General features: G+C 35.4%; 1 protein-coding gene across 1 annotated transcript; it reads right to left on the bottom strand.

Moving 5' to 3' along the window:
- Nucleotides 1–783: 783 nt before the first annotated feature.
- Nucleotides 784–27538, bottom strand: Smp_171170 (putative dead box ATP-dependent RNA helicase; the record flags this gene model as incomplete). The annotated part of the gene is made up of 13 exons (XM_018796111.1): nt 27520–27538; nt 25033–25421; nt 18267–18601; nt 16008–16139; nt 14834–14986; nt 13826–14009; nt 11507–11909; nt 9858–10154; nt 8457–8775; nt 6422–6631; nt 4549–4912; nt 3037–3245; nt 784–1158 (listed from the first exon to the last, which is right to left on the bottom strand). The coding sequence occupies exons 1-13, from the start codon at nt 27534–27536 to the stop codon at nt 784–786; spliced, it is 3387 nt and encodes a 1128-aa protein (XP_018650356.1). The 5' UTR covers nt 27537–27538.
- Between the last annotated feature and the right edge of the window lie 272 nt (nt 27539–27810).

Below are 27810 nucleotides of genomic sequence, written 5' to 3'. Positions count from 1 at the left end.
CCTTTAACAGAATATTTTAAAAAAGAACAGTTCTATTTGATGACAACAGTTACATTAATTATGCATTTCTAAAATGCATATGTATAAATAGTAGGACGAAAATATAGTATACACACATTATAGATGAGAAGAAACAAGTTGGAAACATTTGTTTTCAAATGAATTATTGAACATTGTAATTTGTATTCATAATAATAATGTTACTTTTATATGGTAATAATAATGATAATAAATGATACTTTATCGATACTATTTAGATACAAATTAAAGTGAGAATATCAAAAAGAGATACTTTATGCAGACAGAACACTATGGATTATACAAACCAGAAAAAAGGTACAAAAATAATAAAACATTAGAGTGAAGGGGAGACTGAAGGAGACAGTGATCTCACCTTCATCTTGCTGATAACAACGTAACTAACTTGATGTTTACAAATATTTGAAACATGTAAGCACATGAATAGAACAATAAATGAAGCACGATTCTTCGAAGTAAGTATGGATGTGAACACGTATGACATGATGGATAATAGTAAAAATATGAAGACAGGAGCGAGAGAAAGGGTGATAATTGAATGAGTAAAAATGGGAAACTAAAAACGCCTTGTATTTGTAACGGATATTTCCGGAGCCTAGAAGTCAATAACTGAGTTCTATACAAAATTTTATATATATATATATAAAGCGAAATGGAAGGAAGAGAACATCTACATAAATCATGGTACAATAATAACAAAAATACAAAACAAATAGTATAACATCATCATAATGATAATGATATTTATTCTAACAAATGTTGACCGGTAGTAACAAGTTCTATGGCACTAGATTTTAAAGCAATTGATGAATTATTAGTATTGTTTAAAAGCTCCATGCATGCTATCGTTGACGATGATGTATCATCGTCCACTATGCTAGCAACATTGGGAACAGTAACCATAGAATTATTGATAGCTGTTAATTGATTATTATTATGTTGCATAGTAGTAGTTTGATGTAATGATGGTGTTGTGGTTTGTTGAATTATTTGAGAGTATTGTTGTTGTTGCGGTGGAGCATAACGCCATATACATACAAGATTGTTATCAGTTACAGCTGCTAGATATAACCCATCTGAGCTCATTTCAACTGAATTAACAACAGGATTACGAAAACCCTGATGTAATACTTTCTTTTAATTGTTGATCTTCATCACGATTACCTTGAACTGAACATTCAGGCCATTCAAGAATCTAAGAATTAATTTTTAGATATTTAAATAGATTTTAAAATAATGTAGACAGAATAATAAAAGAAAATTTTTACATCTCGTACATAGACTAAAGGAAAATGGAACTGTTAAAATTGCATTTTTGTTTAATGGTGTTCTAGTTATCCTCTGTTGTTACTGACTAAAATGCTGTAAATAATAAAGCTTCAGAAGAGTATGTAACAATACGCTGAAACTTACGCGGTTAATAATAATAACAGACTAATAGAGATTTGTTATTGGGAAAATGATATGTATTTTAATTCTACTCTTATTATTAAAGTGTGTTGGTGAAAACTGATAGATCGTAGGTACTAGAGTTGTATACAGTATAATACTTTCTTTTAAGAAGTGATCCTTTATTGGATTATCATTTAATTACAATTCATCTGGATTTTGAAGTGCTTACATTGTGTTTATATGTGAGAAGGATGGTTGAACTCTACTCTTTTAATGCGTTTAGGGTTACATTGAACGAAGTGATTTTCGTCGAGGAACGTAAGTAGTTTAATGAAATCTGACACAAAGGATTTGGCTTATGGTAGATAACATAAAAAAGGTGATGAATTTTATCTAAAGAAAAAATAGTTACGTTCATTTTTATATCAGATGGCAGATCCCAAGGATACTTAATGAACAACGTAAATATCATGAAACTAGGTAGTTTTAACCATTATAAAATATGAGTGAAGATCAAAAATCAGTGGGTAATTTTTATTTGGATCATTATTTGTAATAAATTTATTATTAAGAAAACTGAAATGTTTAATTACACAACATTGTTATTTTGTACTATGTTCCAACATTAGTGACCAGATAGTATAGGATTTTAGTGTATTGAAGAAGCACAAAACTTTACACAGTTAATTACGTATCACAACGATTTTCAGATAAGTATCGAAAGAAAATATTTGAAATCAAACTCAATGTACTTTGTTAGCTATTTAGAGTATTTATGGTCTGACATATTCAAAACACCAGAGGGAAACCAATGTAAATTTATATCATTTGGCACTTCAACAATTTAAAGAGTATATATGATCTGTATCACAATATTAAGAATAAAAAAGTCGAAAGGTCTACGACATATATATTACAGGATGACGTAACTAACTGTAAAATACATTAGTGGATCAATCAATCTTTTCAACCAGCCAGATATAAGTGGTTTTAACAATAGCCGTCCATTATGCAAGCGCTTGGCGTTCAGCTCATTAACGGTGAACAAGGGATAAAGAAAACAGGGGAAGCAACACTGCCTGTTGTTTAACTACTCCCGTTGTTACGACTGGATACTCGACCGAGCATCAGAAATTAAAAATTTTCAACTGAGGATTGAGTAAATGGCTGTGACAGACAATGTGGAACAGAAGAACGATGCTACCTCATATCATGACTTCCATTTTTTCTGGTGATTAGAACTATACACAGCAGCAACATATGAATCTAGGATGCATAAAACTAAACATGAATCTAAATATTGCACGCAATTAGTTGAATAATCAGAGTGAATTTACCGATCGATAAAATTCGATTAATAATGGAAACTAGAATATTTGGATTGATAAGCGACAAACAACAGGTGTAAACAAACTAGAGGATCGAGTCTTAAAAACTTGTCAGCTAGATAGGTGAATAGTACGTCGTTAGGGGATTCGAACAATTTGGAGTTAATTCTGAGACAGATTGCAGAATTCTGAAGACGTGTTAATCGAAACCATGACGCTTTTTTGATGACAAATAACAGATGGATGCAAAATAACTTTAAAAGCAAATCATCTATACCTTGATTGGTTTTACATGAAAACGTTTACGACTAGAAGAATGCAAATCATCCAAGTATGGATCCAAGTCATATATCCAAATTGAACCTTCATTATCACCGCATAGGACGGCACCTAGATTTTGTCTAACAGATACATTGATATAGATTTCATCTGTTTTCTGCCATAGCAAGTGACCTCGCATTTCAATTGGAACAACACGCTGAAGTCCTGTAGTACATAAATAACAAATATATACATATTAGTAACATAAATAAACCACTTCATCACAAAACCAATTGACCACAACTCGTCTGGAAAAACTGAACATGGGTTACGTTTACAACACTCATGACCCAGATAAAATGAACGAAATCTTTAATATATTTTAAGCCGAACTGATACATACCGAGAGTGCCCTATTTGCTGTTAGTTCGATAATACAGAAAGAGGTTGGGGGCATTACTTTATTAACCACCATGGGAAACCAAAGCAACTTTTTGATGGTTGATGGCTATTATGACTACGCACAATCAATGGATGGTATGTTGGTGGAGATTAAAAACTGAAAATTGACCCCAAAAAACAAGACACCTAGATGATTATATATATATATATATATATATCCATTTTAAACGTCGAATAGGCGTCCGTCATCCAGTATTTTTCTGCTAATTTAATGAATAATAGCTAGATATAGGAGCAAACTTTTCACTAGAGATTTTATTTTGAGTTCAAACTTTCATTATGTGCATGTTTCTCATCCGATAGGTTAGGATGCACTACACTAATGCGTTCACAAGACACAAATGAGGATAGTTTCAAATGCTTAAAATGAAATCCTCAGTGAAAATTACACTGATATAAGCAACACTCAATGTGTGATGAAAATGCTCGAAAATACTGGAGACCGTACACGTATTAAACATCGAAAACAGGATGGATAAGCGCACATCTCTTTCTGTAGTAACTACGTTGACAACGGTCTACAAATATTTGCTTTATTTTATGCAGCAGTAAAACGTGATGAGATTTGTAAAAATCTTTGTGATGACTGGACAGCATATACAGATTTTATTTTTTGGATTGCATATAATTTTAGAAAATAATGTAACAAATTAAGGTGTAATTTTAGTTCTATTTCATACTTAACGTTATGGGATTAATTAATTCATTAATTAAACATTCACTGGAAACCGGGGAGCAGTGGATAGCTGTTTCATTGTGATGTGGGGCTTCTTATAAGTATGCATTCACGATCTCCCCAGCACGGATTAAACTATGAATCACGCTCTACAGCCACTGTTTATACTGTGCTTATACTTTTATGATTTTTGCTGAAACATATTACTATTAATTAGAATCCGTAAATACGAACAGAATGATAATGTAACTGATTTTGTTACGCCGAAATATGACTAGAGAAATTTAATATAATCAGCAACTTTTCGGCATTGATATATTACAATCTGAAAACTAGAGCATACATGTTAACAATAAATACATACATATACCCCTATATCTATTAACTAACCTTTACGTCGTTCCAAAATAGATGCAAAATCGAATACCATAATTTCACCAGATTCCACTACTTTTAAAACTAATGCATTATCGCTTAGCTGAGCTAAGGCATCAATACAGACTTCATGATTAAAGTCCAATTTTAACTCCATATCCGGTTCACGTTCTCGTTTCTCTAAACGTAGATCGGTTATCTTCCATGCAAATAGTCCATCTTCACAACCAGCTATTAAATAAGCATAATGTGGAAGGAAAACTAGATTTAATACAGGATTCACATCTAATCTAGGACAACGAAGACGCATTAATAGTTGATAACGTGTTTTATAGTCTGGAACAGATGGAATTCCAATATCCCAAACGATTACAGATGCCTAAAAAGGATAGAAGTAGTAGAAGCGAATTGCATCTAATTAGCAATATTATGAAAAGTGGGACTGATTGATATTATAATACAAATTATGGTCAATGTGTTCAACTTTCAGCCACTAAGTGTCCCAGGTTCGAGCCCTGCCTCGCCTAATCCTATTTAGGTGACCGAGAAATATCATCAGCTTTTACACTTACAGTGTGTCTCGCCCCCAAGTACCTAGTGGGTGAGTTAACGTACATTATAATTTAAATAATATAAATTTTAAAGATCACATACTTTATTAATGAGGAGGGAAATAGTGGAGATAGAATTAATAAACAGTTAATGATTGTGTCTAATTTTATGAAGTCATATAATCGAAATTGTCTGTATTTGCCCGATTGATTTCTCAAACACACAATTGTAGGTGGCTTAACATTTAGTAACCTTTGACTTAATAATCATATTCCGCAAACCTGGACGGAGTGTTAAAACATGTTAGATTACTTTTGTGTGAAAGTTATGCAAAACGAAATGAAGAGCTAATTAGTATAACCATTTTCTTGATTAATCTGTACAAAATATTTTTGGTGTCCATTTAATATTCGAAAACTTATTTTAGAACACATATATGCATAGAATAAACCTCCCAAATATTGTCGGATATTTATTCCGTAAAAGCATAATATACTGAAGACCTTAGGGGACTTATCAGCCAACCAAGAAATACCGCTCAGTTGCAAAGTCATCAAAAATAAAAAGTAATGAAATAACAGCTTGGACCTGAATGAATAACCTTCATATGCCAAATTATTCTTTGTGGTAAAGCTAAAAGGTCAAGTTTACGTATTAGGGGTCGGGGGTCCTGTTATGTGTTAGGGTTATCACTGCATACAAATTTCATCACCACATGGCGTCAGTTGAAATGTAAAAAGGTTAGGTTTAGGTATTAGGGGTAACGCTGGAGTTTCGAGTTGGATTTACAAATTAGGTTTGTGGTTTTCATCGTGAACTGACAGCAGTTATAATTCAATGCTTTGCCAACCATCTGTTTATAAACATGAGAAACTTAATGTTGAGATTTAGGGGATATATTATTTAGCTTCACTAAACACTCTTTACTATACAATGAATCACTAAAGCACTCTAAAACACAATCTGCCTTAGGAACAAGTATGTTTTGTCATTTAGGTTAACTACCATCTTAAATCCACTCTTTGGTTGCCTAATAGATAATTTATATTGATTCCGAGTATCTCAAGAATCAACAATTGTCAATTTTCATCTCCTTAATAATAACATACAAGTTATCTTTCTCTGCACTGTAAATTTCGCGCAAAATACATAAGGAGTTATTTTAATTTTGATTGGTTAACTCCATTCCCTCAGTATGTCATACTTTTACCATTAATCCTTTAAAGACTGTATAAATAAAACTATTGAGGAATATATTTTATCACTGGTATAACACAGACATAAACAATGTTAACAGATATTCAAAATGTTGTACTGAATCGAAGGTTCCACATACTTTAGAATCTCCACTGAATAAAATTGTAGACTGTGTTTGATGAAATATCATAGCTGTCACATCTTCTGTATGACCTTTCATTTCTGCATAACAAACCAACTGTTCTGGATGAAGTAGTCTGATTTCATGCATACGACCTGCAGCAGCTAATATATTAGTACGTTTACTGCCTTCAACCTCAACAGTTGTCCAGGCTATGGTATAAAATTCCTAGTAAAAAAATGGTTATATTACTGATTACAAATAAAGTAGAAAATTGTTTAAGATAGACATGTGTGAGAGTAAATTAAAATTGTTTATTTGGTTTTATACTAATAATTTTTTAAGGATTATCTTAGTTTTACACACATTACACGACGTTAACATTATGTTCCAAGATTGTACATTTCATGTTTCAAAATAGTTCATCGGAATTTCTATACAAGTTTCTAGGATAGTTTCATGACAGAAAAATAAAGGTTTTTCCTACTAGATAGCACCTTTTAGAAGTCGTAAAATAAGTAATAACTTGGGAAATTTCACAGAAATGCCTTTTTCAGTGGGAAAAAGAGATGGGATTTTAGCATAGTGTAATCTGTTTTGTATAATAATCGATACAAATCGACATAAAGACAAAAGTGAATAAAACATTTGTTTTCATTGGAAAATAAAATTGGCATCGCAATTAGGGTTTATTTAATTGCAGTGGTCCCAGTGTAAACATTGTTTAGCTTATGAACCGATTATTTTGATTTCATTTACTTGTAATTTAACGGTAAAGTTATCAAGAATTACATAGTTTAAATAAATCATCTATTTTGGAATTAAATCGAGAATCAACTTGGATACTGACTAGACGGGCCTAGTAAAATGAAAATGTGAACAAACATAGAACAAGTGGGTATAGAATGTGATGTGTGGGCGAGAATGACAGTGATTGGTTGTCTTGATGAGTCAGACATTAGATAGGATGACAGGTATTATATGTGTTATATATATTCCCCTATCCTTATTATGTATTGACTGTTCCTTGTTGATGGACACTTATTGATTGACTGTTTCTTGTGTCGGATTTTTGGTGTGGAAATATATTAACGTTGTGGTCAGGCTAATCTCGTGTTCTTGATCTGAGTTGTGTTGAAGTCCTGTAGAATAGACACTGGGTGGGAATCTAGTGTAGATATTCGTCTAAGGTAAATTAGCGTCCCACATACGCGTAAGAAGTAAAAAGACTAGTTATAACTAGAAACCCCCTAGAGTTATAATCAGCATCCTCCTCTCTTCTACGTTTATAACAGAATGATAAGTTCAAGATCTGGAAGAATATCATTGAAACATATTTTGAAGTGAACCACCTGGGATCTTTAATAACTGATTTTATCAATAAGTCTATGTTCGCTGAACATTAGAAAAATGACAATCTTAAATGAGGTCAAGTATTGTCTCTCTCCTGAGAGGGGGAGAGTAAATCGAATTCGGGAAAAAAAAATAAGGAATTCAAATAACGGAGTGATATTGACCAGTTTTTATTAAATTGCATTTACGTTTTTTATCATCGACCTCAATGAGTAGATCTTTAGTTTCAGCTCAACGTAATATCTTGAAAGGATTTACTTTCCAGTAAATGAAACCACTTCCAAACGCTTTTATACTGATAAAAAAGTATGGAGATGAGGAGAAACAATTAAAATCACAAAATTTGTATTCCATTTACCTATCATAAAACATTTGGCGTAAAGATATGTTCAACACCTAATTAGTCGGTTTCGATTTGTAAAAAAATCATTTTAAACTAATCGGTCAGTTTGATGAATTTGATATCTACTTCTTGTGGTGAATTGAAATGAAATTATTCCATTATTATTACATCAAAATTCACCTTTGGCTTCTCTATTTAAGTCATAAACTGTACTAATTAAAGACGAACATACATACCTTTTCTCAATTTTAATGTCAACAGACTATAAATTGATCGGAAAGACGAAAATGCTCATTCCATATATCAATAGTATGTGTAAAAAAAACAACACAAAAGAGTCTAGGAACAGTTTTTTACCTCTTCCATATGTTTGAAACGTTTCATGACTTTGCCAGTTTCACAGTTGATTAGACAGACACATTCACCACCACAAGTTGCAACTACGTGAGTTGTTTCATCGGGTCTCATTGGATTTGGCTCAAATAGACAACGCCAAACTTTAGTTTCACTATCTCCTGCATCATTGTCCTTAGCATGACAACGAATGAAATGTAATGGATCGTAGTCGATTGGAGTTGCATCAGATCTAGGACCACCACCAACAACTGTATTAGCAGTGGTATTGTTATAGGCATCAGATGAGAATGGAGCATCTGAACAAAGATCTCTTAAACTTCTAAAATATAAAAAGAAAGAGAAAAGTGAAACAAATGATAAAAGGAAATGTTTAGTGTTGCGTAAAAAACGGAAATACTACAAAATAGAGTACAACGGCAAACATAGATGACTAGCAAACGTGTTTCCCATACAGCCAGAACGACTAGTACCATGATAATTTAACACTGAACACTAGCTGGGTGAGTAGCCAGTGTCATGCTTAACCGTCAGAGCTGAATTTAATTCAGTTGATCCATCTTGTTGCTTGTTTCATCAACGACAAGTCTTGAATATCTGTCGACTGAATTTCACACGCTCACTACGCCAGAGAGTTTGGCTTGATTTCATAGTTTTAATCAGTAAAGTAGAACGAAACACAAGTAGTCGTAATCTTCTATGAGTTTAGTTTATGCAAGTATACAAAATAATTTTATTTCTTTAAAAAACTAACAGACCAAGCGGATAATAATCCCAGACATCAAATTATAACAGATCTCCATAAATACAAAAGACAATTATGCTTTAAAGTAGGATGACAAATTTTATAATCGAATGGACACTATAATTCTCTGTTGTAAAATATAAGACTAAATAATCAGTCTAAAGAAAACTTGTAATTAACACTACGTCAACATACTGTGAAACAGCCATTTGACAAATAATAAAACCCTACAAACTAATCGGTTAATTATTCAATTTCAGCTATTTTTCTCTTCGAAAATCTTTCCCATATAATTTTAGTAGCAAAGCTAATAAGGTATATAATGTACTGCAGTAAACTGCACTCAGTGAACAACTAACAGGGATGCAGGACCCAGGATAATGGTTTATAGCGTTAAGGCACCATTTATTCAATGATGATGAGTTATAGGAGATAACTGAAAGTAGTAAGTAATCATAATAACAAAAAACAAGTGCTTTCTAAATAGTCTGAGTGAAGGTTGTAGTGCTGGTAGATGATATCATGAGTGAGCTATAAGGATCATCAGCTAATGTTGATAAAATCCTTTAGTAAAAGGCACCAGATCTACTGTTATAATACACGTTCAGTAAATATTAGGGATAAAAATGGAATCACTATCAAATCAAAAAAGACGTTACCTATGCATTCCCATAGACTTCCGTTTCTTTGGTCGGGGAGGAAGACCACCTGTTGCGCCACCAGCGTCTTCGCCAACATCAAAGTCAACTTTACTCGGTCGATTTGACCCGGTTCGTGAACTCGCCATTTGGTTGGATGTACAAGTTACTCTTTTGGTAGGTGCTCCTGTATTGCCCACTTCAGTGTTAAGTTCGCCTAATGGAATCGTACTAGATGTTGTCGATCCAGGCCAAGAACGTTCCCCTGCTGATGTATTAATTTGATCGGATTTCCGAATTTTACCAGTTCCAGTACGTCTATCAAGTATTCGCAGATACATTTTTTTAAAAATATCACCAAATCAAAAAAATGTTTGTTCAAGTTAGATACATTAGGAAATGATTAACTGTCAACCTAATGTAGTATATACCCCACGACTTAAATTAACACGTAGAATCTAGTATAACAGTACGTAAGATTTACAATGATCTATTCTGAGATATTACTACGGTAAGAAGCTAGCTATTAAGATTACATTCAGACGTATAATCAGAAAGATACATGATCAGAGAACAAGTCAAGAAGGGATACAATAGAAACGAAAGTGCTACTGATGCTGATTCATTCCATTATCGATTGCTACTAATATATATATATAATGTTATGAAAAAAACAAACTGTGTCAGATCACATTCAGATATTCACGTTTCAACTTGTAGCTTTCCAAATCAATAGTCAAAGAAATTGAAGTTATTTAAACTGATAAGATTTGCGGTAGTACCGATTGCCAGCATTATTACGCAGTTCAAAGTGAATGTTGAAGTCTACTAATTCAATAATACAATCCATTATGCTAAATGAGAGAACATATCTATGGAGTAATCTAGGTGAGGTTTTAGGATAGTTGAAAAGATGCTTCTCTTAAACAACAGACGTTTATCTAATAACTGAGAAATAAGTGACCATATTACTTAGCGTCTACCAGACAATTTGTGTACAAAATGATACTTGACAAGGCATTATCAGTAGTATTTGTGATTGATCTCGTCATACACCAAAAATATTGTTAACAGTTGTTTTGATTTCGCGAACCACTATTCCACTGGAAATAGATATTAATAATCAAGAGGGTCAGCAGTAGTCCTTATAATTGAGTCACTTAACAATAACTACCTAAATCTTACGAGAATCCATTTCTTAACGTTGCATGAGTATTTTGCTAATAAGTGCCGAGATACATTAACTTTGAGCTTGATGGGTTTTAGATGATTATCTGCAAATGGTAAAGTCTGAACCTTCTTTAAAAATAAAACATATTAGATTTGAGTTAAGCTGGACTAAAATAGAAAGTGTGATAAAATGTAAATATTTATCTCCTTTGAAAACCTATACACCAAATGGAGTGAGCGTCGTATAAGAAAAGCACAAATTTCTCATACTATAATTTTGTCGATTAGAGGCAATGTTAATCCAGTAATATTATATGATAAGTATGTCTAACAGTTTACCCAAAGAATGAATATGAATAGTGTGCTGGGAACCATTATTATTATTTTGTGATTTATTGAAGAAAAGTATAGTTGTAACGAGGAAACGTAAGGGGACTTAAATGATGCTTATCAAAATAATACATATACACAATTACATAGTCTTATAAGATCATACTCACTTCTTAGGAGTTGTTTTTTGACCTAAAGTATCTTTGACAGCCTTCTTATATATCTCGGAAGCCATATAACCTTTGACATAATCTTTGTTACGCAGTTCACCAGGCAAAAATTCGGCCACCGGTCGTCCACTGATACCACGTGGACGAACAACAGTCATAACTATAGAACGACCCTGACGTAAAGACCGTCCCAAATGCAATTGATAATTTGATAGCCCATTAGTTTGTAAACCTAATTGACAAGCACCATTCGGAGTGAGAAGTACTTGTTGTTGGTGTAAACGACCCATTGAATCCACAAAAAAAGTAGTTTGCAGTTGATTAGCACTTTGAGCTAATAACTGCAAGTCAGGTAAATGAGTACCTAACAATTCGTCGGCGGCATCGAACAGTGCACATTCATCTATAGAATAAAAGATGAGAAAGCTATACATTGACCGTTTTAAAATATTACAAAATGTGTTTGTAAAAGAAATGAGCTACTTACCGTAATCAATTACAGTTTACATTCCGAATATTGAAAACCATGAAGGACCCATTAAAACATGTTACTTTAATGAATACAGTCGAATTGATGGATGTGTAGGGAGTGCAAACTCCTAAGGTATAATATTTTTATTTTAAGTATGAAGTACTTTGAAGATGCAAGTTCATAACAGAAAAAACCATGTAGTAAATTGAGATTGTCCATGTAAAATATCTGATAGACTCTAACAGTCCACTTATCAAAAAGAATCATGGATACGCTTTCAATAAATAAGGAACTTTTTAGTTATTTGTTTTTGCCTAAAGTAATTAAATTGCCGAATAATATCTTTTGTGAAATAGCCAGCGAATAGAATTTAACACGGAGAAAACTATTCAGCATGTGTACTAATTCACTTAAATTAAACTGGATATGTGACGGTAGGAGATCATCTTATCCTTAGAAAAAAGGAATTGGAGTAGAATTTAGCTGTCTAACCAAATAATTGAATGAGTAATCTCAGTTAGTTATAATTTTATATTTGAATAAAGAATTTCTAGGGAAGGTCTCTTCTTTACTTATCGGTTGACGCGTTATCTAACAATGACCCCGTAATACACTTCAGATCTACAACAGTTGACGATTCATTACTTATTATCATTATTACTAACATATATCACATTACTTAAAATAAATAGTGTTCAACAATAACGCATGCAATGATAAATCAAAGACATGCATTTAAATTATAAGTAACAAACCCTTATTAAAAGAAACTAGAGTCACCGGAAGTCGGGTTAACTCAAAACATTTAAATAGCATTGCTAAAAAGAGTCACACTTCATCCATCATGAAGATAACCATGCTGAAAAAAAGCTGGTCAGGATTCTATTTCCAAAAACAGTAACACCTAATAATTGTCAGTATTGACCTTTGCTAGATTAATTGCCTTATGATTTGCAGCTCATTGGTCGAAGTAATATGCCAATATTGAGATACACTGAAACTAGAAACATGTTGTAAATACTTCAACTGAATTATCATAAGCTAGTTCGAATTCCTTAAACCTGGATAAAACAGCAACCGTGCACACTTTCTCATCTACCGTTAGTCAGACTTGGTGACATTCGACTGAAATAATATCCGATAAATGAATGGTTTGGTATTAGTTTGTAAATTATGCTATAGATGTCAGTATTTCTCATAGCTGGATGGTTTGTTAACACTAAATCACGTTAATAAAGTTATGTGTTCCAGCAAGACTACAATCAGTGATTTCTCTTATGCAAAGTATCGAAAGTGAAACATAATAAAGAAGGGATTTGAGATGTCGATATGCCATTGGTAGCCATCGTCAAGTAGGTAAATTTAAAAGGAACAAAATTTTTTCATTCATTTTAGGAAGGAGCAGAATAATGGATAAGATAAGATTATATTTATCCCAAGTTTCTAGCGAGATGAAGAGTATGAAAAACAGCTGAACTATATATATATATATATATATATATATATATATATATATGAGACGTGGAAAAAATAAACAAAAGTTTAAAACTGACTTGCAGCTCGTGCAGCTGCTTCTTTCTCTTCCGCCTCATCATCATCATCATCTTGTATATCGTCAGATTCCAAATCACACGCAGAAAGTTTTGTACGCAACTGTAATGAATCAATATTCTCATGTTGACTGGTGATAGTAGCAGTGGTAGTAGTAATAGTAGCACCACCAGTAATATCGCCATCATTATCATTAGCAGCAGTGTCATCATCAACTGATTTAGTCAAATAGTTATCAGTCATTTTATTTGTGATGGTCTCTGTCAAAGTATGATTCTCATTAGCGGTGGATTCACCTGACTTGACAAATAATTCATTTGTAACATCAGTAGTAGTCGTGGTAGTATTAGTGACATTCGTAGAATTCTCTGCATCTGTAATTGGTTTAGGAGTATCCAGAGAATTAACTGCATGCAACAATTCCCTATCCGTGGCATCATATATCAGGGATCGTAGAAACTCGTCGATACAACGAAACAACTGGGTAAGTGAAGAGAAAACAGACAACAAGTGAAAAGAGATATATAAAAGTGATAGGGCTGATAGTGAGTATGTAAGTAATGGCATGCTACACTAAAATGTTGATTTAATATATGGGGATAAATACATTAATTACGGTGAATGAAGCCAAATTTATGATTTAACTGCTGTGTTGAGTAATTATTTATATGAATAATGACAAGAACGGGACACTAATCATTTAAAAGATCATAGCATGATACAAACGATACTGAGAGAAGCATTAATAAATACCAAGATAGTATTATGGTGGTTTAAAAAAAGAAGCTAAGTTACCTATTTGGGAAATATTAAGTAATGGCAACAAAAATAGCTAATAACATTAGACGCAACGCTAAAAAATATATTTAAAATATCATACTACTATTTTTACTAATAAGTAAAAACATCAAAACTCTCGAGTTTCCAAGGAAATGAACATTTGACCAATATTAATGATAGAATCGTCAAATACTTCTGTTACAATGTAAAACAGTGAAGAATGCACTAAAAGTAGGGAATCGTAAATTATCTATGGTATAAATGTTTATCGAAATCTTAATGAGGGGATACATTAGTTTTCTAATAAAACTGATATAGTTTGGCTCCGAAATATCATTACGCAACATAAAGTAGAACCACTGTAATCTCGAAATATGATGACTGAAACTATGACTACTGTTTTAATGATATGGAACTCATGGCTATCAAAGATGCATATTAAATCACTGAAACTGCACAAAAAACACTGAACAACATGAGGAAAATCTCCATTACATTATGTTGAAAAACACAATCACACTTACCAATAAATCTTTATACTTGTTTAAGGCTTCACCAATCAGAAGGTTACGCTCTTTTATATGTTCCATCATGTTTTCAATCAATGACATACGTTCTTCTCGACTTTTAACAAAAGGATACTGATCAGCAAAGTCTGTTTCCCATTTTGATCTTATCTGAAACATGAGAGCATATAATTAACTGCATGAAAAGACAATAAGGTAAGCATCATACCCTTAAGCTCAGAGCATATATTTTTACGTAAGTACACAAGCCACGAATCAACTTTACAGAAAAATTGAGTTATTTTTGCAGGTTCTTACACAATGCTTTCTCATTTAGTAAGACCAAGCTGTCACATTATGCATCATCACAGCCAAATGAGGGTATCGAGACAAGTGTCAGAGTAGTGGAAGTAGCAACAGTACAAGTAGGACCAGAAAAGATTAGGGATACACAATATGATTCAAGAAGAAAAAATCTCCTCACAGAATAAAGGAGTATAATATAATTTTGAACACTCAGAACCTAAGGGAAAATAAAGAATGAATCTGCACTCCTTGGATCGATTTTGGGCTATGTCACATAGTCTCCAACCATTAATTGTGATAACCGTGCGGAGTCCAAGCTGGCAATTTGCATCTACCAACACAGCTCAGTCCAAAAGTTAGTGACTTTACGAACTAACGTTACGTCTTGGTATAACAGCCTCTTTCTTCTAACCTACTCCTACACCGACAAACATGGCACGTTAGGCGTCGGATGATTTTCGAGTTCAATACTTTAGACACCGTATTAGCCAAACTGATCCATCTGTGGACATCGCAAGAGGATCTGTCTTTTCTCATAGACTTGGGAGATCGGAACTTGTCAGACAGGATTACGTCCGAATTCCAAACTCTAGCTAATATCTCGGTCTATCTCATTGTGAAAACTGCATCACCATCCTTGAAGATCGCTGGAATCAACCTATTAGGGTCTATTGCTCTCTCTTACTTTAAACTAACCATACCTTTTTCAAGAATTGAGGTAATCATTTTAATCTATGATTCTGACTATTTCGGAATAATAGGTAAGTGGAGATCGTTATAATATATGATATTAATTGATTCAATTAAAAAGACGGGTGTTTATCTAGAACTACTTGTTCAACGCAGTAATAATAATAGTAATTTATACCATAAAACCTTCACTTACAATAGGTTCCATTATTGACCGTGCTTCTTGAATAATACGGACCGTGAAATCAGTTAGCATTTCTTCAAAATATATACCATTAATATACTTAAGTTTCGGACAAAAATATACCAGCATTTGAGGGTTTAATAACTACAAAAAGAAACGACAAGTGATTAGGAGATAAATGATGAAATATACGATAAACAGTGGATGACATAATCCGTATTACTAAATATTCCTTCTGATCAACCTAGCAATAGAAAAATTTAAAGGGGTAACATGACCAAGTGATTGTTAGGAGAAATCAACTTAACATTAAGTACTAAATGTTGTCATTCGTTTAGGAGGCTAATAAGACATTTTTTGAAATTAGAGGTTAACCAAGACACAAAAAATCGCAAACCAACAAGCGCGTTTGTATGACCTATCCAATGACAACTTAGAATGGGAGACCACTTAATAATTTCACGATGAGATTATTTGGTATATCCAAACACATGTTTCTTAGGATATTTCTACGTTATTACGTTTAATCGAGTATATCTCTCATATAGTTCTTCAACAATATTGTGTTTAGGCCAGTTTCCGTAAGATGTACTTTTGATGGTGTTTGTCTTTTAAGATCATGTATATCAAACACCGATAAGGAACTACGTGGAACAAAATGTTATGTAGCATATATAGTATTAGAAGGAACAGAACCAATGTAACGGAAAAAGTTCATTTTATTATTACCTTTGATCAAGTGATCAATGAACAACAAGTTTTGTTTCGAAAGTTTTGTATATGATTTGTATTCGTACTAGAAAAGGAAACTCTGAAAGCGATCTCGTAACTAATTATAGTTGGTTTAATCAGTCAACTGCTTTAATAGCTGGGTGAAATTTCAGTGCCAACGCATTCAGATGCACGCTAATTCTTTAGGATTGGAGTACAATGCACTACTGTGTTCGAATCTACAGTCTGAGTGAAAATAAATGAGACTGTTAACCCTATGTAAGATTAGGTAGTTGGTGTCATATCAATACTATCTTCGAATTGTCTGTTAAATATAGTAGAGCCTTTGTATCTGCAATATTGAGACATCGAATAAATTTCTTTTAAGTTTGTTGAAACATTTGCCTGTCTTTTAATAATGTTTATTTCGTACAGTTCAAAATCAGGAGTGGCTCTACTACCCGTTTAAATATGCTAGTCGATTAGTAGTAGGAATTTCTTTTACTTTTCTTCACTAGTATTGAATTGAATTCTGATTTTACAGTTCAATGACTAAACGTTATTACCTCCACATTTGGCTGTTCAGTTGTTGGTAACAATCAATAAAAAGTACTTGAATCGTTACTCGCCTTTCTTGTAATTTACTTATCATTATACTTGTCTATTATCTATGGTTCAAGAGGCAACTTGGCCACCTGATTAAATATTTGAGGTAACTATTTTCAAATATGTAAATGTCGCAAGAAAGTTTGTTATTTTGTGTTTTTTGACTAGCTAGTTTATGTATTGACTGCACAATGTACTTACAGGCTGTTACAGTACACTTACAACACAAACGATTCTAAAATTTAGAAACGAGGGGCGATTAGATTGGAGTTTATGCATCCAATAATGTATGGATTAAAAGAAACCAAGCCGAGTAACTCATAGGAGATATTTGCGATTGAAGATAAACTGTAGATGGTCGCTAATATTAAACCTTTATTTCAAATATATTTTCCGAATATTTATAATTAAAATGTATGTTAAAGAAGGATGTATAGCAATAATGTGAATTTTCATAATGGAGATTCCTTTCGATGGAAAAATTTGTTTCCAGAGTAAGATGTCATTATTATTTTTAGCGGGACATAGATTGGATTAAAGCATGCTCCATGCACGATTGTGTTGGTGCACGCTGACTGGGTAATTTTTATCTAGTCAGCGCTAGTCGGTGCTTGGAGAAGACTCTAGAATCTCCTCATGTAAAAACTATGAATATACTAACGCACTTCTTATTGCGCTTCTTACTTTCATCTATTCTTGTTACTCGGAATATAACTTCTTCTCTGTTCAACCATGTTCTGATTTGGGGACTTGTCGAGTGCATTGGTGTCTAAGAATACTAAGCAATAGGAATAGCTGGGTAATAATAAAGAAAAATTATAACAATTACCATTACCATTAATACCACTATTAATATTAGATGATAGTAGTGGTAGTGCCATACTTATAAATAGTATATGAGTGTTTATTATGACACTTTACATACATATTACAAAGAACAAAAACCAGGCATACTTGTTTCAGTTTGTCGTCTAAATTCAATCGAACGAGTTTAGGAAATTGTTCAAACAACGGTAGGTGTATAAATCTATTCCCTGTAATGCTAAGTTTTGTTAACTGCGGTAAATGCAGACGTCTGGGGAATACGCGTAATGCATTCTCTGATAAATCTAATTCACGCAGATTGATGCATTTAGCAAGATCACTAGTATTTATGCTTGTATATCCGGAAGCTGGGACAGACAGGACACGAACACGATCCAGACATTTTGCTTTGGTTACACACAAGATCTCATCTTCATCTAAAGGTCGATCATCTTCTTCGACGGATAAACTCAGAGGACAGTTTGCTGCAAATGGATGTAAAAGGTGAAGATATTTATATGAGCAGCATGGTCGGTGTGAAACAACTATGATAAAATGATTAAATATACTAAACACTAACCTCAATACAGAGAACTGATGGATGCTCGGAAACTCATCCCGCCTGGCTCCAAACACAATGAGGAGCGGAGGCAGTTTGAATGTAGGCTAATAAAAAGCCTACGCAATGATCGTGAGCAGTGGTCGGCAGCAAAAGCTGAAAAGATGGAGAAGGCTGTGGCGATAAGTAACAGCAGACAACTGTTTAGACCAACCAAGAAGACGGGTAGTAAAATCCGGCTTTTAATCAGACTATCTCGGAAACAGATGGGGTTATTATTCACTATCAATCCTGAATGGAAAATTGATGTAAGTCGTCCAAATCTTATTGAGGGTGAAAAAGATATAAGCAATCTGAAGCGGGGGATAAGAGACAGGGATGGTGGACTAACCCCTGAGATTTTTAAAGATGGTAGTCAGTCAGTCAGTTACAATGTAGGAACAGGCACATATATGCACCGGTCCAAGTTGCCACATCTCATTAGCACAACAAGATGAACATCAAACTCATAAAAGTAGTCACTTCAATGGTGGTAATATATAAAAGAAAGATTGCATATAAGGATATAGTATAGGAAGAAAAAAACATACGAAGCAATTTTAATCTCGTAGTTTAAGTGAACACAAAGAGTGTATACACCGACGCCATTGTGGTCGATTCTGAGCCATGTCACACATAGTCTCCAACCATTGGTTACGATAGTCACGTGGACCCCAACCAGGTAGTCTGCATCTACCAACATGGCTCAGATCAGAATTTAGTGACTTCAAGCACTGATGCCACGTTTGGGTTTGGCCGCCCCTAACTCTCTTCAAACCATCCCCAATACTAGTCAGCATTGTGCGTCGTGATAATCGGTGTTCAGGCATACGTAACATGTGGCCCAACCATTTCAGTTGATGAAGACTCACAACCTCACCAACTGATATACCGTCATTCCCTAATACCCTGCGTTTAACCTCACTATTACTTACCCGGTGATCCCAGTAGATGCGAGCAATATTTCTAAGACATCTGTGGTCAAATATTAGTAACTTACGAGTATCTTCTACTCTTAATGGCCATGTTTCACAGACGTAAAGTAGAACAGAGCGAACTGCTGCGCAGTATACTCGTCCCTTAATTAATAGACGGATATCTCGCCTTCGCCATAGGTGAAATAAGTTGGCAAAAGCCAAACGAGCTTTTTGAATCCGTGCTGAGATTTCATCAGACACCAACCCATTAGGGCTGATCAGACTTTCAAGATAAGTGAAGCTGTCGACGCGTTCGACTACTCACTTACTCCGTATTCTTAGTTCAGGTGTTGACGCAGGCCAGTGCTGAAGCAACAATTTTCATTTAGATGGGGAGAAACGCATCCCAAATATCCTGGCATTGTTGCTCAGTGCTGACAAAAGACTTTGTATTTTATCAGTGTTTTCACCAAACACGACTATGTCATCTGCATATACTAAGTCAATAAGTGGACCTCCTGGTAGGTGATCAATTCCTGAGAATTCAGTCGACGAGTGTTATTTCCAGCAGTAGGTCTATGATGAAATTAAACAGAAGTGGAGATAGCGGAAAACCTTGTTGGACACCACTTGAGGTTGTAAAATCAGATGACAGTTCACCATAAGCTCTGACTCGACTAGTAATGTTCAAATAAAGAGCCTTCACAATGTTTATATACTTCTGGGGTACGCCTTTCAATGACAGACATTGCCATAGAACCTCTCGATTTACAGAGTCAAGTGCTACTTTCAAGTCAAGAAAAATCATCAATTCCTGAAAATTCAGACGAGCCAGATGGGTTTACGTCCACCTCCCAAATTTTAGCTAAAATATTGGTCAACCCAATCGCTGAAACTGGATCACCATACCTTAAAGACTTCTGGAGTTAATTCATCTGGACCAGCTGCTCTTCCTTGTTCCAGATCAACTACAGCTTTCTGAACTTCAGTTAGATTCGAAGGGCCTATTTCAATGTTCTATTCAGTCTGTTTGGAAATGGTGAGTAGCTGAAGGTCAGCTGAACTGCTCCTCGCAATGTTCCGCTCATTGTATTCAACGTCTGAACTGAGGGCAGACAATGTCTCTCCTTATGCTTAAAGGCAGTGCTTGTTAGAAATGGGCGATTGTCTGAGCACAGTTGCAGTAGATGGTCACCAATATCTGTTTGCTGAGCCGGAATACCAAAATACCCACTTAAATTTCTTTCTGTTTGGTTTAGGCTACCCACTTGAGCATTAAAATCACTTGCTACCATTCAAGTAAATACTTCTATGAATCTGGTGTTCATCTTGTTGTGCTAATGAGGTGTGGCAATTTTGACCGATGCATATATGTGCCTGGTTCCGCGTTTTAGCTGACTGACTGCTACGAGCATTATGTTTGAGTGTCTAGCTTTTTTGAAGTTTAGAAAGATTTCTGTGAAATTCATCTCCCACTTCATCCGGGCTGTAGTTATTGGGAGTGAAAGCAGAAATGACGAAAAGTCAACGACGTGTATCCCTACCCCTCCAAGTTCTTACGGAGCCGTTTAGCCGAACAGTATATGGGCGACTGTTAACACGGATCCATTCTAAAAATGCTTGTTCTGCCTTCATGATTAGTGTTATGCCTACATCAATCAGTCCAGGTAAACGGAAAGTGTATCACGTCGGCTCCCCTTTCTGGCTAGGTGAGGTTAAGTGAATGACCACACAAGGATTCTGTATGTGTGTTTCGTAGACACAACATAATACAGTGGTACAAGGTTCCAGGGTCCTGACCAAGGACGTCTGCTGGCCGATTTGACACAAGGTACGTACATTGAAGGCTTCAATGTACAGTTTGGAGTGAAGTTTAAGTAGACCTGGTGTTATGATTCTTTTTATTACTACCCAGCTGCTCTTATTGCTTAGTAATCTTGGACACCACTTCACTCAACAAGTCCCCAATTCAGAACAAGGTTGAACAGGAACGTGATTATATAACAAGATTGGATGGAAGTAGTATCACAACAAGAAAAACATTAGCACACTTATAATTTTTATACAACATTCTAGAGCTTATCTAAGTATCCACTAGAGCTGATTGGTTATTTCCTAACTAATCAGCGTACCCCAACACAATCCTACACGGAACTTGCTTTAATCCAATCTATATCCTGCTGACACTTGCCGCATATATTTTGTGTCTCCTTGTACCAATGTTTATGTTTCTGAATAAATAACACCTGGGATAGTATTTCGCGTACTAGAATCGTTGGCCATGGTGACACTTGAGGAGGAAGTTTAGAGTTGATAGTCAAGGTGGCAGGAATGATGGGAATTGAAGAGGATAATTGATTATGAATACAGTGGTCTTGAGTGCTAGAGGTATGAGGGCAGTTATAACTTTTCGGTTGTCCACACCGTGGAGAGGTTCTTCTATAGGTACCTGAAAAGGAAATTGGGTTAGAATTGGTCTTAGTGACCTGAGAGTGTGACCGCAATGCCCAAGGTACAACTGCTTGGGGCCAATCACACACGACCCTTTTGTGGGTAGTCTATTTGCTAGATTTGTACTTGTCAAGACCTTACTGCAGGAAAAGAAAATCCGTGGGATAAGGCAAAGTATGCATTTTTAGGGTCGACCTTCTCTAACCCCGCCCTCCCTTTGTGAGAAGGTTGCATCGCTGTCGTGCTGGTTGTGACAGACACCTTACTGCTGTCACACCTCTGTACAGTCAGGACAACGACTTCACCCTCGGACCTTGGATTTGTTGCTTTTAGTCTTACCGCTCTTGAACTGACCTACCTGGTATGGTGGGACTTTGGAGAACGATTGTTCCAGCCAATATAGCTCGACTGGTTCATCACGACAAGCAAGTCTGACCATCACGTCAAGGCAGAAGTAACGGGCAGGATCCGACACCAGATGTATTCCTCAACCTTAAGATGGCGTTCAACCGTTGATTGTAAGGTTTTGTGGCAGTGTCTGCCACTAAAAGGCATACCAAAGAAGCATATTAACCTTTTACAGGCTCTCTACTCAACACTCCAGGCCGAGTCAGAGCTTATGGAGAACTGTAATCGGAATTGGTTACTTCAAGTGGTGTTTGTCAGGGTTGTACACTTTCTCTATAGGATGTCTTCAAAGCATTTCCCGTGTATTTCGGGACCACAGAGTAAACAGTCTGAGTTGGAAATAGGGTACTAGGTAAGGGAGGTAAGTGGATTGATGAGGTAGTATAACCTTATTGGCTGAGGCGAACTGGACATGTGTTACGTATGCCCAACCACTGCCTACCTCGACGGCGATATTGTCGGTGTAGTACGTTGGAAGAAATCCAGAGGCAGCCAAACCGAAATATGGCTCCAGTCCATGAATTTACTGACAATTGCACTGAGCTATGTTAGTAAGGGTCGATTACCTGGCTGGGATTCGCGTTATTATCATAATCAATAGTTAAAGACTTGGGATGACATGGCTCGAAATTGTTTGCAATGGCGCATGTGTATTTATCCTATTTTCCACCAAAGTCTGAACTTCTAAATTTATCATAGCTTGCTTTTATTTTAACAATTTACATTTTCTTAAGTCGTATCTTCGATACCTAATCTTTTCAATCACTAATGATAAAGTTACTACCCCTACCGTTCTGTGACTTGGCCGGACAATTTCATTTTTCTGTCCTAATGGGGTATGGTGACTTGAATCAATGTGCATTCGTACCAGGTTCTGCGTTGTAACTGACTAACAGACCACTCTAAATCCAATTGAATTTATCAATACTGCACTGGTTGATAGCTGAGTAGTATCCGATATTTTTCTAGTTTTTAGTGCTGATTGAGTTCCGTCGACTACGTCATAATATGATCACTAGTCTAAGCACAGCTCAACATTGTGAACACGAAAGCTAGATTCGGAGCGTTCAGTCGATTGCTCCCGGCCACCTACCTATCAACATTATTTATTAAGCTCACTAATGAAGTACAAGCTCTCGCAGTAGATTTCGAGTTACAGTTATTTCATGAAAACTAGTGGCAGCATCCTGTTGCCAAGTAAGGGGGCGTTTGAAGCTACCATTTAACTGTGAGTTGACTGCTTGGAAATTGGACTGTAGCTTTATAGACAGGATTTTACTACTCAGCGACTGTTTGAAAGATTGTATAGAGATACAAAAATAAAATTGAACTGAGACAATTGTAGGCCAATTTAGATCCAGTAAATATTAAAATAACAGTTTATAAATTTTGCTTCGGTTTGGGCACTCGGACAGTATCTCAGTCCTCACATAAATCAATGATAACTGCTAATGGTCTCATTGTTGTTGTGTGGTGCATATCTATTTGGTGCCCCCTTGTACTAATGTTTATGTGTTCAAATAATAAATAAATAAATCAACAGTATAAGATCTATGTCATCGAAACTTTATTTACTAGACAAACAAAACAACTAACTTTTATTGAGTGAAACATAAAACGTTAACCTGTGAAATGCCATACAATTGGTATTGTAAACACTCAGGTACATGAACTTGTGTTTGGTCTATTAGCTAAACAATAAAACCTTAAAGTACTTCCTCGCGAAAATGATTATTGAACCTTAGAATAAGCCAATCCAGATATTGACACAAAAATTCACATGTCCGTCAAAGTGATTTTGAGGTCAGTGATACATGCGTTTATTAAGCAGAAAACTAACATAACATTAGCAACCCACAACTGATAAGTTCCGATACTAAATGTACGCTCAATCTTTATTAGGTCTCACCATTTAGTTAGTGTTCTCAATTTTCAGTTCGCTACTTTAACAGATGTACTGTCCGTTTTAAGAAACTAGACCAATATACTAATAACGTAATCCGTTTCAAACGTACTGATTTCTAAATAACCATAATTTTCAAGTCATAGGGTAGGTTAGGCAAGTAATGATCTGTGCAAAAATTGGTCGGTTGACTCTCACTAAATATCTACTTCTTAATAAAGCTTTTTCTGTGAATAGTAGGTTCAACTCCGAATATCTTCAGCCCAATAAAATATAAGATATGAATGGGGTGATTTGAATAAGCTGAATTCGAGAGTTAATTTAATAAAAGTGCACTACTAGTGAGTTCAATCATACTCGTTGATTATTGTAAACATCTTGTGATTGTCCAGTTCAGCTACGAAACTTTCTCACTGAAAACGAGTCTGGTAAACATCTGTTTTGAGCAGGTAATTTGAACAATCAAAAAGGATAAATCAGCAATTAAATGTAACAAAAATTATTCCTTAGATTTGTCTATTTGTTGTGATACAAGTTACAAAAATTCCAGACAATAAAACAATTTAACTAATGAAGAGAATTACTAGTGTAGGATGAAACGAGTAAATTATACTTAAAAAATATATCTAATAAACTTACCCAGCTCACTGTCAGTCCTAGGATCCACGATAGTAAACTGTGCACGACCAAGTTCTTCTAGTTGACTGTCTGAAAGCTGGGCGATAGCTTGACTGCCTCCCAACAACTGAACAAGCTCACTATTATCTAGTCCTGAGTGACCAAGTTCATCATCAAATCCCAACATTCCGCCACCTAGACTTACACTTCCACCTACTGAGTCAACATAATAGGGTACACCGGAAGAAACACCATAACCAGATAGTCCACCGAACATATCCATTCCGGATAAACCCAAAGAATCGCTACTAGGATAGGAATCACCCTGTAAACGTATTTGAACGACGTCGCTGGACGATCCCAGAGAGCTGACGCCAAGCCCATACTTGCTCCCAAGCCCACGAGTTGATCTGCAAAAAAAGCCAAGATTTAATTCCAAAAGCATGGGCAGATCTTCCTAGCAATAGCACGAGACGAAACTATCAAGATGAATATCAGAGATTGAGATAATCAAGTCGCAGCGACAATGAGGAAGACCATGGATCAAAAACAGAGTTCGGAAGGACAAAGTAGAAGGGTACATATGGAGGAATACTGAAATTTAAGATCGAGAGGAAGTAAATGTAAACGTGATGTTGCGAACGATTTCGAGCCATGTCACCCAGTCTCTGGTCATTGATCATGCGGACCCAAACAAGATAGTCTGCACTAGCCTACATAGTTCAGTTTAAGTCAGTGACCTTACGGACTGATGTCACGTTTAAGTTTGGTCACTTGTACCTTTTTATGGATAAGAACATGCTTTTCTGATAATCCACAAAGCACACAAACAGCTACTAGAATCACCCCAGGATAATGTAAAAAAAACATGACGTCATGAAACAGGAATCAAAAGGGTAATTATAGAAATGCCTTCTAGTACTCTGGTATGGCCTGGAGTAGCAAGTCTGCCCTTTCTCTAGAAATTCTCTCATATGACCACAAACTAACACCCAATTCCAGGGAATTACCACTTACTGCCTTCTCTTAATGGTGTCGCTTAAGAAAGTCAGAATCGTAAATGTCCAACGCACGAGATATTTTTTCCTAATCATCGCCTGCCAAGACGAGCGATACTTAATGGGTTAGATAAGGGTTGGGAGAGAGCTGAAGCGAAGCAGACGAAAATATGGTATTAGTATACGAATTCACTGAATTTTGGTTTAAAATATGTGGGTAGACGCAGATTGCTTGGTTGGGGTCTGCGCAGTAACCACATTTAGAGATTAGGGATATCATGTGACGAATAGGAATCTACCACAATCGCGCGGGTGCTCCGCATTGATGGTGGCTGGCTAGAATTAGGAAGTGATAGGACTAGAAATGGTCGGTTATGTTCCCCATCTACACAAACTTGCTGGTCGAAATCTATCATAAAAGCCCAATACCTAGGGGCTCTAATATTTGTGCTGCATTGTGACGCATTAATGAAAGCTAAATTTCGACATACCAAACGTCGTGGAACCTAGTGCTGATTTTCGTTGGTTTGGGTTACCACACTATATAACACATGGATGGAATTAACAAGAAGAGCAGAAGGATTAGAATTTATTATTTTATTTAAACACATAAATATTGGTACAACGAAGCACCAGATACATATGCGCCATACAAATCTCATTCGATTTGCTTGAAAGCTGTGATACTGCCTAGGTGCCCAAACTGAAGCAGGTGATTTTCTTAAAGGCCCACACCCGGAGCCTTTGACCGAAAGATCTGGTCCACAAGGCAGTGAAGCATCGTGAGGAGATGCAGTCCCATGGTAGACGGTGATCAACGATTCATTCGTACGCCATTTGTTCCTTCAGGATACTGGAGTCCATGTACACCATTGGTTTGGAATCTGGGTTTTCCAACTCCCCTAGGTGGACTCGCCTTGTCCACCAACCCGGTTAAAGCGTCGGACATTCGCTTTTCGTCCTCTCGCTTTCGTAAACAACAATAATGCCACGAGAAGGCAGTGAGTAGGACTTCCCTGGCAGAGGCTATATATTCGCTGGCCATGTGAGAGCATTTCGAGAGGGAGAGCGGATGAATGTATTTAACCTTGGTTCTCATGAATACACAAATATGGTTGATATATATTTTGGAAAAAACGTGTACTCACGAAGGTGCTAGCCGGGAAATTATTAGTGAAGAAAAGCAAATGCTATCTATGAATAATATGGTAACTTATCAGTCCTATTTATTTCAATGGACTGAAAAAAGCACACACATTAGGGATGGAAGACGTTACCGCTATTCCCACTTCAATCGACATAAAGTGCATTTTCATGAACCTTAATACTGATATTTCACAGATTAAACTCAAGAATATCGATGACAACTAAGTGAGTCAGCATAAAAGCCTTATTCGACAGATTATTCATTGGAAAACCTGCAGTAAAATATAAAATCTTTGAGAAGTGCGATTCAAATAGCATACGGATTTTTACAAAACCAATACGCACATTAAACAAATCGACCTACCCAACTATACCACTCATTATGCGATGACCTGAAAATTTAAATAGTCTTGAAGCCTTGGAGTTAAAAGTTCAATGATCAAATGACAAAATCGGAAATCAAAAAGTTTCATATAGTTCTGAATGCAGCAGAAGAAGCTTTCGCTTAACAAGCCAACGTTTCTGGTAGCAGTTGACCATCGATGCATCCAGGTAAGAATTAAAGTACATTTGACGATAAAAGGGAAGAAATCAATAAATCATAGTGAGATATCGCCCCTAGTTCTCAACAATATGTCAAGTTTCCCCTTGAAGG

This window comes from Schistosoma mansoni, chromosome 2 (assembly GCF_000237925.1).
Source record: "Schistosoma mansoni strain Puerto Rico chromosome 2, complete genome".
NCBI classification, from domain to species: Eukaryota; Metazoa; Platyhelminthes; class Trematoda; order Strigeidida; family Schistosomatidae; genus Schistosoma; species Schistosoma mansoni.
The sequence above is the reverse complement of the archived record's forward strand: the minus strand, read 5'-3'. Positions and strand labels throughout refer to the sequence as shown.